Source organism: Copadichromis virginalis, linkage group LG3 (assembly GCF_057382275.1).
Source record: "Copadichromis virginalis isolate Kocher_CV1m ecotype Utaka linkage group LG3, C_Virginalis_male_GT1.1, whole genome shotgun sequence".
Classification (NCBI taxonomy): Eukaryota; Metazoa; Chordata; class Actinopteri; order Cichliformes; family Cichlidae; genus Copadichromis; species Copadichromis virginalis.
Genome location: NC_140620.1, coordinates 11,493,423 through 11,507,260, shown reverse-complemented (window position 1 = coordinate 11,507,260; position 13,838 = coordinate 11,493,423). Strand labels below are relative to the sequence as shown.

At 43.7% G+C, this 13,838-nt stretch overlaps 1 protein-coding gene across 1 annotated transcript; it reads left to right on the top strand.

The window, feature by feature from the left end:
- Positions 1 to 5,770: 5,770 nt before the first annotated feature.
- Positions 5,771 to 11,761, top strand: LOC146712768 (E3 ubiquitin-protein ligase TRIM39-like). The gene is made up of 3 exons (XM_085444160.1): positions 5,771 to 6,379; positions 6,482 to 6,534; positions 8,551 to 11,761. The coding sequence occupies exons 2-3, from the start codon at positions 6,499 to 6,501 to the stop codon at positions 9,715 to 9,717; spliced, it is 1,203 nt and encodes a 400-aa protein (XP_085300286.1). The 5' UTR covers positions 5,771 to 6,379; positions 6,482 to 6,498; the 3' UTR covers positions 9,718 to 11,761.
- Positions 11,762 to 13,838: the final 2,077 nt, after the last annotated feature.

Sequence of the window (13,838 nt, the reverse complement as noted above, 5' to 3'; positions counted from 1 at the left end):
TGTACAACACAAATTAGAATGAAGGGTAAATTTAACTGGGAAGAATAAGATAAAGATAAATATATAAATTAAAGTTGAAAATAAAATAACTGTACAACAAAATACACAATACACAATATAGAACTATATAAGAATGTATGAAGAAATCTAAATATATATATACACAATAACAGCAGCTGTACAAGTATTAACCGGAAATGAAGAATATAGTGACCAGTGTTGTGCAAAACCAAAGTCCAGAAAGTCCAGTGTGTGTGTAAGAACCGTATGTGTGGGTCAGTACTGTGTGGTGGTGTGATTGAGAGACCGTATCGCCTGCGGGAAGAAGCTCCTCCTCAGTCTCTCTGTGTTGGTCTTCAGGGAGCGGAATCGCTTTCCTGACCTCAACAGAGAGAACAGTCTGTTGTTGGGATGGCTGAGGTCCTTCACGATCTTCCTGGCCTTGGTCCAGCACCGCCTGCTGTAGATTGAGTGCAGGTCAGGGAGCTCAGAGCGGATGGTGCGCTCAGCTGACCGCACAACCCTCTGTAGAGCTCGTCTGTCCTGCATGGTGCTGTTCCCGAACCAGGTTAAGATGTTTCCCGCCAGGATGCTCTCTATGGTGCACGAGTAAAAGTTCCTGAGCACCTTGGAGGGCAGTTGGAAGTCTCTCAAGCGTCTGAGGTGGTAGAGACGCTGTCGGGCCTTTTTCACCACGGTGTTGATGTGACAGGACCATGACAGGTCCTGCGTGATGTGAACTCCGAGGTATTTGAAGCTGTCCACTCTCTCCACTGGGCACTCGTTGATGACGGGGGTCTGGTAGTTCCTCTCCTGCTTAGTGCTGAAGTCCACTATCAGCTCCTTTGTCTTACTGACGTTTAGAAGGAGGTTGTTCCTCTGGCACCAGTTCTCCAGATTCCTAATCTCCTTCAGGTAGGCCGTCTCGTTGTTATCAGAGATCAGGCCCACCACGACGGTGTCGTCAGCAAACTTGATGATGGTGGTGGAGCTGGTAGTGGCCACGCAGTCATATGTGTACAAAGAGTACAGCAGGGGGCCCAGAACACACCCCTGGGGGGCTCCAGTGCTGAGAGTGGTGGAGGCTGAGACATGTCCGCCCATCCTTACTGCCTGTGGTCTGCCAGTTAGGAAGTTGGAGATCCACTGACACATAGATGAGTTGAGTCCCAGATGCTCCAGCTTGGTGGTGAGTGTGGAGGGAATTATGGTGTTAAATGCAGAGCTGTAGTCTATGAAGAGCATTTTAACATAATTCCCCCTTCTAGTGTCCAAGTGAGTGAGTGATGTGTGGAGGAGATGAGAGATGGCATCGTCTGTGGAACGATTTGGACGGTAAGCGAACTGTAGTGGGTCCAGTGTGTCTGGTAGTGAAGAAATGATGAAGTCTCTGACCAGGCGTTCAAAGCACTTCATCACTACTGAGGTGAGGGCTACAGGGCGATAGTCATTGAGAGAAGCAGGGTGGGGTTTCTTCGGGACAGGAACAATGATGGACTCTTTGAAGCATGTGGGGATCACCGACTGAGATAAAGAGATGTTGAATATCTCAGTGAACACAGGAGCTAGCTGGTATGCGCAGTCTCTTAGGATACGACCTGGGATGCCGTCTGGTCCTGCTGCTTTCCTGGTGTTCACTCTCTTGAAGGCTCTCCTTACTTCATGCTCGGAGATGACGAGCACGTTTCCGGTGCTGGCAGTATCTTCCTGTCTGCAGCCGTTAGCGCCGCTAACACTAGCATTGTTGGAGACCTTAGCTGCAGCCTCGAAGCGAGCATAGAAAGTGTTCAGCTCGTCTGCCAGAGTCACGGCCGCGTTCGTCATACCGGTTGTTGGTGCTTTATAGTCCGTTATTGTCCTTAGTCCCCGCCACAGGCTCCTAGAGTCACTCTGTTGGAGTTGTGACTCTAGTTTCCTCCCGTAGCGCTGCTTCGCCTCTTTCACCGCCCTCCACACGTTATATGACGCGGCTTTGTACGGGTCCATGTCCCCCGTCATGAGTCCCGTGTTGTAGGCAGCGGTGCGGGATCTCAGAGCGTCGCGGATGGTTTTATCCACCCACGGCTTCTGGTTGGGAAACGTTGTGATAGTCTTTGTCTCCACGGTATCATCCGCTAGTTTCCCGATGAATCCCACAACCGCTTCCGTAAAAACGTTGACGTCATCGTCGGAGCTGTTTCTGAACATGCCCCAGTCTGCGTCATCGAGTGCGTCCTGTAACGCGGCCACCGATTGATCCGTCCAGCGCGCGACCTTCCTCTGAACAGTAACTTCCTGTTTCAGCCTCTGTTTGTATTTTGGCATGAGGAAGATGGCGGCGTGATCGGATTTGCCAAACGGAGGGCGAGATTGTGCCTTGTAGCCGTCCTTGACCGTAGTGCAGCAGTGGTCCAGTGTCCTCTCACCTTTGGTGGGGCAGGTGATGTGTTGATAAAAGTTCGGTGCTGCACGTTTGAGGTTGGCACTATTAAAGACCCCGTCACAATAAGCGCAGCGTCCCGGTGTTGTGTCTGGTGCTGTGTGAGTGCCTCATGCAGCTCGCATAAGGCGGTGACCGTTCCGCTTGTGGTGGAATATAAACGGCACTTATAATGACCGATGTAAATTCCCGAGGTAGATAAAAAGGACGACACATGATGGACAGTAGTTCCAGATTTGGTGTGCAGGAGCGTGTGAGAGGAATAACGTTCGCACTGTTGCACCAATTGTTGTTCACCACCATTTATTGTATTTTATTCTATTATATATAGCATCTTATTCTTATTATTGTTATCCTATTCCACTGTTGTTGTTTTTTGTTTGTTTGTTTGTTCTATACATTTTGCTACTGTAACTTTGCACTGTCAGCTTTCTGCTGTGACACAAATTTCCCACGTGTGGGACTAATAAAGGTGATCTTATCTTTTTTTTTTATCTCTCTTAACCACAGGATGTTTCTCAATAAGTGTACTTGTGTTTACTTCTCTCAAAGATTTATTTATTGCTTTTCCAACAACATTTTAACCAACAGGAAGAGAGAGTTCAAATAAAATAGAGGAGGAAATTAAAAAAAAAATTGAGTGTATAATAGTAATATATGTACATCGTGTATGAACAGTGTTGGGGAAACACAGATATAGTTATACATACTCTCACATGTAGATCATTCAGATATTATTACAGAAAAAAAATTATATACAGATAAGTAAAATACCCCCCCCCCCCCCCCCCCACACACACACACACACACAAAAAAAAACAAAAAACAAAAACAGAAAAAAAACAAGGGGAACAGACAGTGCTCCAAAAAAAACAAACAGGTATAACACAGCGAGTCAATAGGTTGAAGTGCATTATTCCAGGCCTTCGGGCTGAAGTTTAGTCCAAGGGTGTCAAGTTAGTTAGAGAGGCATCTGACCTAACGGCTGCAACAATAAGCTGTGTCTTCTTCAGTTCCAGTCCATTTAATTTCACATCTCATCTCCTGTACTTCGATTGAACAGTCCAGCACTCGCAGGCCCCCCAGGTTCTCTTTGACAGCTCCAACACTACTTCTCCCATACAGGTTAAATGGATATAGTCATTTCTGTTCACTATCGATCATCTCCTCACTTTCCAAAAATAACAAAAAATTTCCCCACATTTTTTTAAAGGAAGCATGTTTACCCTTTATCATAGACGTAAGTTTCTCCAAAGCGAGGGATTTTGACAGTGTCGACAACCAAGTTCTCAAGTGTGGTCTACTAATGGATCTCCATGATTTGGCTATGCTATATTTCGCCTGTAACAGGCAGAAGATTGTGGTTTTTTGGAGAACTTTGCTCAGCTGGATTTCAGCGGGGAAAATTCCTAGGATGCATAGTTTCAGACATAGATTCAGCTTGACACTTGTAATATGCGCAAATACATCTAAAACTTCTTTCCAAAACTTTCTGATTTCTGAGCATCCCCACAGGCAATGCATCAGTGTGCCTTTTTCCACACATTTAACACATATGTCCAGAGTTTTGGGGTCAAATTTGTTTAATAATGTTGGGGTTATATGTGTTCTCATTAGCCATTTATACTGGATTTGTTTAAATTGAGTGTTTATAGATTGTGTTTGGGCTTTCAAGCTGTTTTTTTGCCATTCCTCTGTAGTTATTCTACACTCTAAGTCTTGACACCAGGCGAGTCTTTCTTTTTCTGAGGATGTTTGAGAGCCATCTCTGAGGTTGCTATAAAAACGGGATATTAAACCCTTCTTCAGCTGATGGTTTATTGCTATGTCCTCTAATGAGTTTAGAGTGGGCAATGTTAGGGATTTTTGAGTTTTTGAAATGAAGCTTCTGCTTTGAAGAAATTTGAAGAAATGTTTGGTTGGAATGCCAAATTTCTGTGTCAAGCCATTAAAACATAGTAGGGTGTCCTTGTCAAATAGGTCTGCAACTTTGCACAGGCCTCTGACGGCCCACATTTTAAAACCCAAATCTTTCAAACCGGGTTTAAAGGCCCTATTGCCCCAGATAGGTGAGAATTGGGATAGTGCTGGCGTTTCATTTTTAAACTTGAGTGCATCGAACCAGACACGGATGGTATTTTTAACAAAGAGGTTCGATGTATCTTTCATCAGATCTTTATACTTTGCGGAGTACAGGTAAGTGCTGAGCGGTAAGGGGGTAGTGCTTGTCCTTTCTAAATTTACCCAGGGTAAGGTTGTCGTTGAAAACCACCAAGAGGCCGCAGAAAACTGGGCAGCCCAGTAGTACCATATGAGGTTTGGAACACACAGACCTCCCCTGTCATACGGGAGATATAGTAGTGAAAGGCGCAGTCTGGCTCATCTATTATTCCAAATGAATTTAATGAATATTGTTTTTGCCTTTGTGAAGAAGTCATCTGGAGGGCTGAGAGGAATGACTTGGAAGAGATATAGAAATTTTGGGAGAACGTTCATCTTGAGAATATTTACATGTCCAATCAGAGAGATTGGCAGCATAGACCATCTATTGATTAAGTCAATAACAGAGTTGATTGTAGGAGAGTAATTTGCATGTACCAAATTGTTAATTTTTGGAGTGATTTTTATACCTAGATAGGTAAGACTGTCTCTGGCAACTTGAAACATTGTTTGAATAGGTGGTTTAATTCTTTCAGAATGGTTAAAGAAGAGGATGGCCGACTTGGATTCATTAATTTTTTAACTGGAGATATTGCCAAAGGAGTTAATTGTCTTGAGTAGCTGGGGAATTGAGCTCTTTAATTTGGACAGCATTAAGATAATGTCGTCCGCGAATAATCCAATTTTGGACTCAATATTATTTGTTCTAATGCCAGAGATATTTTGATTGTTCCTTATCGCAATAGCCAATGGTTCAATTGCTAGGACAAAGAGAAGAGGCGAAAGGGGGCAGCCTTGGCATGTACCTCTACCCTAGATAGAATGGTCTAGATATGATGTTGTTAGTTCTAACTGAGGCTATAGGTTTATTATATAATATTTTTGACCCTTGTGTTTACTTCTGAAACGTCAGTCACTTCTACTGTTACAATTGAAAGTATGCATTGTATATTAAAGTATGCCCAGAATGCCTACATGTTTTGTTCTTCCCATTCAATCAAGCAAGGATTGGTCATGACTTGTGTGTATAGTATTTGTATTCTGCTGTAAGTAGTATTTTATTCACTTCTACTGTTGCAACTGAAACTATGTATTGTATATCAAAGCATGCTCAGAATGCCTACATGTGTTTTTGTTCGACCCATTCAATCAAGCAAGCATTGACCATCATGACTTCTGGGTGTGCTTGGTTCAGCAAACCACATCAGTTTCGATCAAAACTAATTTTTCTATATCTCTGAGCCTGACATTAGAAACCCCCTCTAGGCTTTGTCACTCAGTGGAAGTGAAACATCAGATATATTTCACTGATATGTATGTATGTATAAATAATGTATAAATAATGCACACAGTACAATACTACTACACCCTTGAAAACGGTGAATAACAGCTTGAGATAGAAAAAGAGTCCACCTTTGTGTGTTAATATGCGACAATCCCACTAGAGCAAACTCCACATTGTAGCTGGTGCAGAATAAACACTACACCAAACAATGGCATGCTATTTTTGAGCTTTCTACAAGTTTGCATGTTCTAACTTGTCTTACAGCAGATATCAGTTAAACGTCTAAGCTCTGGAATTAAGCACACCCACATTGTGGGTGAAGCAACCGCAGCTGTGAGAGACAGTCGAGTGAAACTCCACCCTGTTGTTGTTCCACAGTAAAGAGAGATGCACAGACGATCAGACTGAGCTCAGACCAAACTAGCAGCTTCCTCTGAGTGAGTCCAGCTACAGGAGAGAAAAGTGGAAAACTCCAACACTGCTGCTTCAAGCTGCTGACGCTCCACACACTGAATGTGAGTTTGAAATTAAAACACGACTCAAAGGAAGTTTCAGTGAAGGTGGTAGAGGAGGGAGGGGAGCCAGGACTGACTGTACTGCCTCTCTCCTGTTTTCAGCTTCACTCACAGACTCAATGGCTTCCAGATCAGAGGAGGATCTCTGCTGTCAGGTAAGTCAGGAGATCTTCAGTATTCCCATTGTTGTTTCATGTAATGAAAGATGTTCAGAGAAATGAATACTGTTAATAAATCAAAAGCACCACGACTGCAGTTTTTGTGTTGGATGTAAAAAGCGCACATGACGCTGTAAAGTAGGCTAGAATCATGGCGGCGGTCAACGACGGTCCAGGCGTGGGATTTCTCTCATGGAAATATGCATATTATTTTTTCCTTTGGTAGGTGGCATAGTGCACTTGTGGCAAGTAAGCAAGCTAGAAGACTGGCACTCTTGCTGGGTATCCATTTAGCAACACATTAACAAGAAAAGTCTGAGTAAAACCAAAGTTACTTTCCCTAGTAACTAGTTACTTTGAAAGTAACAAGTAACTTGAAGTAACTGAGTTACTTTTGATGGAAGTAACTAGTAATGTAACTAAGTTACTAATTTAAACTAACTTACCCAACACTGACTACCACACACCAAATCAGGTTGTTGGTACTTGCTGGCTTGTGTAGCCTCAAAATAACAAAAGCTCAACACTGCGCCCAGCATCCTGGAGCAGTTCTGTTGTCTTTTGTACGTGTTTTGAGTTTTTATGTGCTTCGGAGTTTTTACGTGTTTTGGAGTTTTTACGTGTTTTGGAGTTTGTACATGCTTCAGAGTTCGTACGTGATTTGAAGTTTGTACGTGCTTTGTCTCTAGGGGCCACCGTAAATATACTTTTATTTATTCACTCCACATAAAATGTAATAATGAAATCATAAAATACAAAAATCAACTATTCACATTTCAACTTTTAACTATTTAAATTTTCAGCTTTTTCCTTTTAAACAAATTTAAAGTGAAAACAACACAAAACACTGCAAACCACTATTTATACTATACCTTCCTAATGTGACGTTGTTGCCCCTGGCTCTCTCTCTCTCTCCCTCTGGCTCTGTTCCTGTGCTACTGAGTGTAACTACCGCCCCTCCCCCCTCTGCCCAGCGTAAAGCACAAGGCTCACGTGCAGAGTGAAGCGGAAAAAAAGTGCGAGAGAGAGAGAGAGAGGGTGAGAGAAAGGAAAAAAAAAAAACACGTGATAAGGATAAGGAGCCAGCTCGCGTCGTTCACATCAAAGAGCCGGCAGAACGACTCATCACTACTGCCTCTTGCGTGCGAGGCAGCAGGGAGACAGTACAATAGCAGGGCAGCAATCTAAATACAATGAACAAAGAACACCAGACTCTTTCAAAGTAAAACAGGAAACATGGAGAAATAGACATGACACGAACTTGACAACAAGTACAACACAGACATGACAGGTAGACAGTACAGGGCGAGATGACAGAAACAACTAAGAAACAAAGGACTAACCTGCAACCTAGAAATTAACTAGATGAGCTAAACTAGAACACAAATGAATACAAAAGACACATAAAAACTCAAACACTGGGTCACACGACCCAGTATCATGACAATTGTGCTGCAATAGGTGTAGGCTGCTGGGGCATTCTCATGATGTTGTGAGTCTCTCATCTTTGAGGTGTATACACACCTCACACTGTGTAAATACACCTTTCTTCCTTTATATATTTCTCTGCACTGAATTATGATTATTCATCTCTGGCTCTCTTCCACAGCATGTCTTTTGTCCTGTTTATGAGGGTTCATATAATTGTTTTTATCTGTATTATATGATTTAAATTACAATATAAAGTGCCCTGTGACAACTTCTGTTGTGATTTGGTGCTATATGAATAAAATTGAATTGGACCCTCCCTGAGCCTGGTTTTGCTGACTTTTTTTTTTTTCAATTAAAAGGGAGTTTTCCCATCCCAATGTTGCACATGAGCACTTGCACATAAGGGGTCATATGACTGTTGGATTTTTCTCTGTTGTTTTATTGCAGGATCTACCTTGTAATATATGGTAGACCCTGCAATGTGTTTGAATATAACAATTCAATAAACAATTAAAAGAAATTCTACAAAAAATGTGCACAAAGTTAAGAACTTACATTACTATGTGTTCCTCATTCTTCCAGGAGAGAGATCAGAGAGCTTCAGAGGCTCACTGCAGTCTGCACTCTGAGAAACTCAAACTCTTCTGTCTGGACCATCAGCAGACAGTGTGTCACATCTGCTGCGCCTCAGAAAAACACACCAATCACAGATTCAGACCCATCGATGAACCTGCACGACAATACAAGAAGGAACTTCAGGAAACTCTGGAGCCCTTAAAGGAGAAGTTAAAGGTTTATGAAGAAGCTAAAATGAAGTTTGATCAAACAGCAGAACACATTAAGGTCCAGGCCCGACACACAGAGAGGCAGATTAAGGAGCAGTTTAAGAAGCTTCACCAGTTTCTTGCAGAGGAAGAGGAGGACAGGCTTGCTGCAGTAAGGGAGGAAGAGGAGCAGAAGAGTGGGATGATGAAGGAGAAGATGGAGGCTCTGAGCAGAGAGATAGCAGCTCTTTCAGACACAGTCAGAGCCACAGAGGAGGAGCTGAGAGCTGAAGACGTCTCATTCCTGCACAACTACAAGGCTGCAGTGGAAAGAGTCCAGCGCTGCCCCCTGCTGGATGATCCACAGCTGCCCTCAGGAGCTCTGATAGACCAGGCCAAACACCTGGGCAACCTGACCTTCAACATCTGGAAGAACATGAAATACATGGTCTCCTACACTCCTCTCATCCTGGACCCAAACACTGTTCATCCAAACCTCATCCTGTCGGAAGATCTGACCAGTGTGAGAGGAGGAGAGAGGCAGCAGCTTCCTGATAATCCAGAGAGGATTCATTTGTTCTACTCTGTCCTGGGCTCTGAGGGCTTTAACTCAGGGACTCACAGCTGGGATGTCGAAGTTGGAGACAGTACAGGGTGGGAACTGGGTGTGTTGGCAAAGTCTGTGGAGAAGAAGAAAGAGTTATGTGCTGGATTATGGAAGATAAAATTATGTGAAGATAAATACTACGCACACTCACCATCAGCTCCTCTCACTGCTCTCGTAGTACAAAAGAAGCTCCAGAGGATCAGAGTGAATCTGAACTGGAACAGTGGAAAATTGTCGTTCTCTGGTCCTGATATTAACAAACACATTCACACCTTCAGAGACACTTTTACTGAGAAGTTGTTTCCATACATTCGCAGTCGTGAAGAAGTGAAGGTGTTGCCATTGACGGTGTCAGTGTCAGTGGAGCAGGTGAAATGAGGATGATTACATTTCTAATGTTGTTTCCTCTTATTAAGTTGTATTTGTACTCTCACTGACAAATTGTAATAATACAATTGTGATGAATTGTAAGACTGCACAGCTTTCGAGCGGGATTGCTTTTAAGATCCAATTAAAATCAATGCACTCAGAAAGATTCTCTGGAGAAGATTAGAATTCTTGAAACAGAGTTTATTCACTGCATCATATGAACAGCAAGAACATACATACAGCAGAAAGCGAACAAAGCAAAACCACCTGGGGTGTACAGCCTTTAGCACAAGCAGCAAAGGAACACAGAGACAGACAGAAACCCTTTGCTTTGGCTTATCATAATAGGTCAAGACACGGTCAAACATCGCACATAAATACTAAATATTAAATCTTACAACAGGCAGTCAGCATAATCTTTTATTATACATATATTATGGTGATCCTCATATAGAGCTGGGCGATATAAGATTTTTTCATATCACGATATGGTTTTTTTTTCATTTCAGGTGATAACGATATCTATCACGATATAAGCCAAATAACTATATTTGTAAGATTTAAATGTGCCGTTGCTCACAAGTAAAATGTGAAATAATCAGCAGCTTGTTTTTATTTAAATATTTATTTCCCATAATAAGTTCAACAGGGTAGATGTACTTAAGGAACATGAGACTTTTTCAGATAAAGGCAAATATTGCAAACTACACAAAAGGCAGACGCTAAAGCGTTTAAGTTTCAAAATAGAACAAACGAAACAGACTACTAAATTGTCAATTCCACTTAGAAACAAAATATTAATTCTAAAAATAAATCTTAGTTTGTTTTACAGAAGAACAGACAAAACTGACTAACTTTTGTCAATATCAAATAAACTGAGAACTAAAAGGAAATTCTCAATCTCTCCTTGTTGTATAGCTGAGCTTTTCAAACAGTTTTAACAGTTACTTTAGTCTGACAAAAGCCGAATGACGAATTAGCGCTTCCAGTCAGAGACTATTTCCAGACTTGCTTTCGGCACAATTTACAGTGAACGCTACGCTTTTTTTTTTTGTCAGACTTGAAATAGCCGAAATACCTTCACACTACGGAACTTCTGTGGCTCTTCCGTTCGACAATCTCTCCGGCATTGGAACCATCATCTGTTTTCTCTTCGGTAACCTTCGGTCACGCTCGGTTGATTTTTCTAGTCGGCACACTCATTTCCTCCTTACCCGGGCGGTATGGTGGCTGGCTGCTTCCCAAACAAATACACATGTGCGGCTTGGCACTTGTGCTGTACGTAACAAGTCACGTGACGCTGCGGCTGTGATTGGTTCGGCTCTGCGCTACTTAATTTGGATTGGCTGTTCTTTTTTTTTTAATTTTTTTAAGAGGACAAGAGCGGCGAGGTCTATCGCAATAGTTTAATTTTTCTATCGAGAAAAAGTTATATCGCAATACATATCGTTATTGTTCTATCGCCCAGCTCTATCCTCATATATAAAATATCCCAGTGTGGGTTTATAGTGTTTTTGTGTATGATTGTAAAGCATTAAAATTATCCTTAAGGTGATTTTATCGTGATGGGTTCAGTATTTCTGTTATAATGTTACTGTTTTGGTTGTGGTGCATGAAAGAGACTGAGTGAGTATTGAGAGATGGAGAGCGAGTTATTCAGGAGAACTTTCAGTGGCATTAACGGCCCTGTTACTGTACCACCTAAATAAACAATGGTGAAGAAGGGTCTACGAGTAAGTTACAGTATATATTTTCAATGCAGATAAATATGTAGTGTATATAGTTATATGGGTATACATATTATCCAATAATCCTCCATGCCTGAACAGATAACCAATAAGAATAATTCATTTTTGTTAATTATTCAGATTAATTTGTTTTACCATCTGAAAAAGGGACATTTTGTTTTTGTAAATGTAAATATTCAGTTTGCTTCTGTTGCGCTTTTTAAAAACATGTAAGGATTACGATATATAGATAAAAAGTGTTTTTTCTTTTAATTGTGGTATATATTTCATTTTACAAATTTTTAAATAAAAAAATACTTATATATTATGAACAGAAAGACTTTCTTTTGTTGTTGGTCCGGTGTGGTTCTGTAACCATTACAATTGCTGTCTGAAGGCACCCACTGGATTTGCTCTACCAAGTGGATTATTATGGCCTTGCCATATTGACACACAGCTCAGGATCAGCTGTTGAGAGAGGAAAAAAAAATAAGAGAAAACAAGCAAAAGAAAACAACATAATTACAATAGTCTAGCTAAGTGTAAATAACAGTAAATACTAAATATTAAATGTTATTGTGCATCACACAAGATCGACAGCACACAATGTGCCTTGAGGTAGCATCCATGAAAGGTGTAGTTTGTGTCTGTGAACACCCGTTTGTACACCTGTGTGCATACTTGAACGCTCACCACCAAGAACCACCAACACACCGACGTCTCACGGCATCACCGGGAGTGTGGTGTGGGGAGATAGGCATCCATACTTTGGACTTTTCAAAGATTCTTGAAAAGCTATTTACAAACAAACTAGATTCTTTTATTGATAAATATGATTTATTGAATGATCATTCATTCATCGTTCAGAAGAAATCGCTCAACATCTCTAGCTGTGATGGAATCTATTGAAAATATTGCAACGGCTGTGGATGAAACCAAAAACAAGGGGCACAAGAGTCCAAAAACACAAGAAAACAGTCCATGAACACAGGAAAACAGATCAAAAACAAAACTAGAGCTCAACAAGAGTCCAAGAAAAGTTCAGGGGGTCGACCCGGGGGTCGACAACACAAGGACCAAGACAGTTCTGGGGGCCGGCCGTGCACACAGCAACGGCAGCGACGGGCAAACAGTTCTGGGGGCCGACCGTGCACACGGCGGCGGCGCAGGCAAAACCAATCAGGAGGCCGACCACTCGGAAGGCAGTGGCGGCCACTAAGCAAGTCCGGAGGTCGGCCGCGATGCCAGCGGTGGCGTCGAACTCTTTCCGGAGGCCGTCCCCGAAGGCCATGATGCCAACTTAGAGGCCTGGAAAACGGCCGGCAGAGGCGAAGCGGAACAGGTCGAGCTGGCTCTGACGGCGGTGTGGCAACCACAGGACCAGACGAGGCAGGACCAGACGAAGGCACGGAGGCTGGACCCGACGAGGCAGGACCAGACGAAGGCACGGAGGCTGGACCCGACGAGGCAGGACCAGACGAAGGCACGGAGGCTGGACCAGGCGTGGATGAAGGCACAGGTGTAGAAATCACAGGGGCTGATTCAGCAGGTGGTGGCTGAACAAACTTCCCCAGACCGTCAGCAGATGTGAGGATGTGCTTGCTGGGTCCTTCAGGACCCCCAGCAGACGAGGCGTGGTGCTGGGTGGGCTCCTCGGACCCACCAGATGACTTGGCTTGAAGCTGGACGGGCGACTCGGACCCACCAGCTGACTTGGCTTGAAGCTGGACGGGCGGCTCGGGCCCACCAGCAGACGACACTTGAGGCTGGACGGGCGGCTCGGGCCCTCCAGCAGACGTGGCTTGAAGCTTGACGGGCGGCTCGGGCCTTCCAGCAGACGTGGCTTGAAGCTGGACGGGCGGCTCGGGCCCTCCAGCAGACGTGGCTTGAAGCTGGACGGGCGACTCAGGCCCTCCAGCAGACGTGGCTTGAAGCTGGACGGGCTCCTCAGGCCCTCCAGCCGATGAGGCAGGATGCTGGCTGGGTTCACCTGAACTCCCAGCTAACGTGGCTTGAGACTGGACGGGCTCCTCGGGCCCTCCAGTGGAGACAGACACTGAAGCAGCAGGTACGGAGACCCCTGGCAGTGTGGACACTGGCTGGGGCTGAGCAGCACAGTGGCTTGACTCAGGCAGCAACAGTGGGATGCAGTCCTCGGAGGGCTGCAAGTGTTCCCCAATACACTCAGCAGAGGACGGAGGCGGACGGGTGAACTCACTTGATCTCTCAGGGGGTGCTGAGAGCCGAGACCGTTCTGGTGAGTTCTCCGGGTGAGCTGCTGGCGCTGGCGTCTTGACCTCTAGGGGTCCAGAGTTGGCTGGTGACTGACTGCCTCTGGGGAGGCAACTGTCTCTGAGATGGCCAGCTTAAGATAACCAGCAAATATTGTGTTGAAGTGTGTTT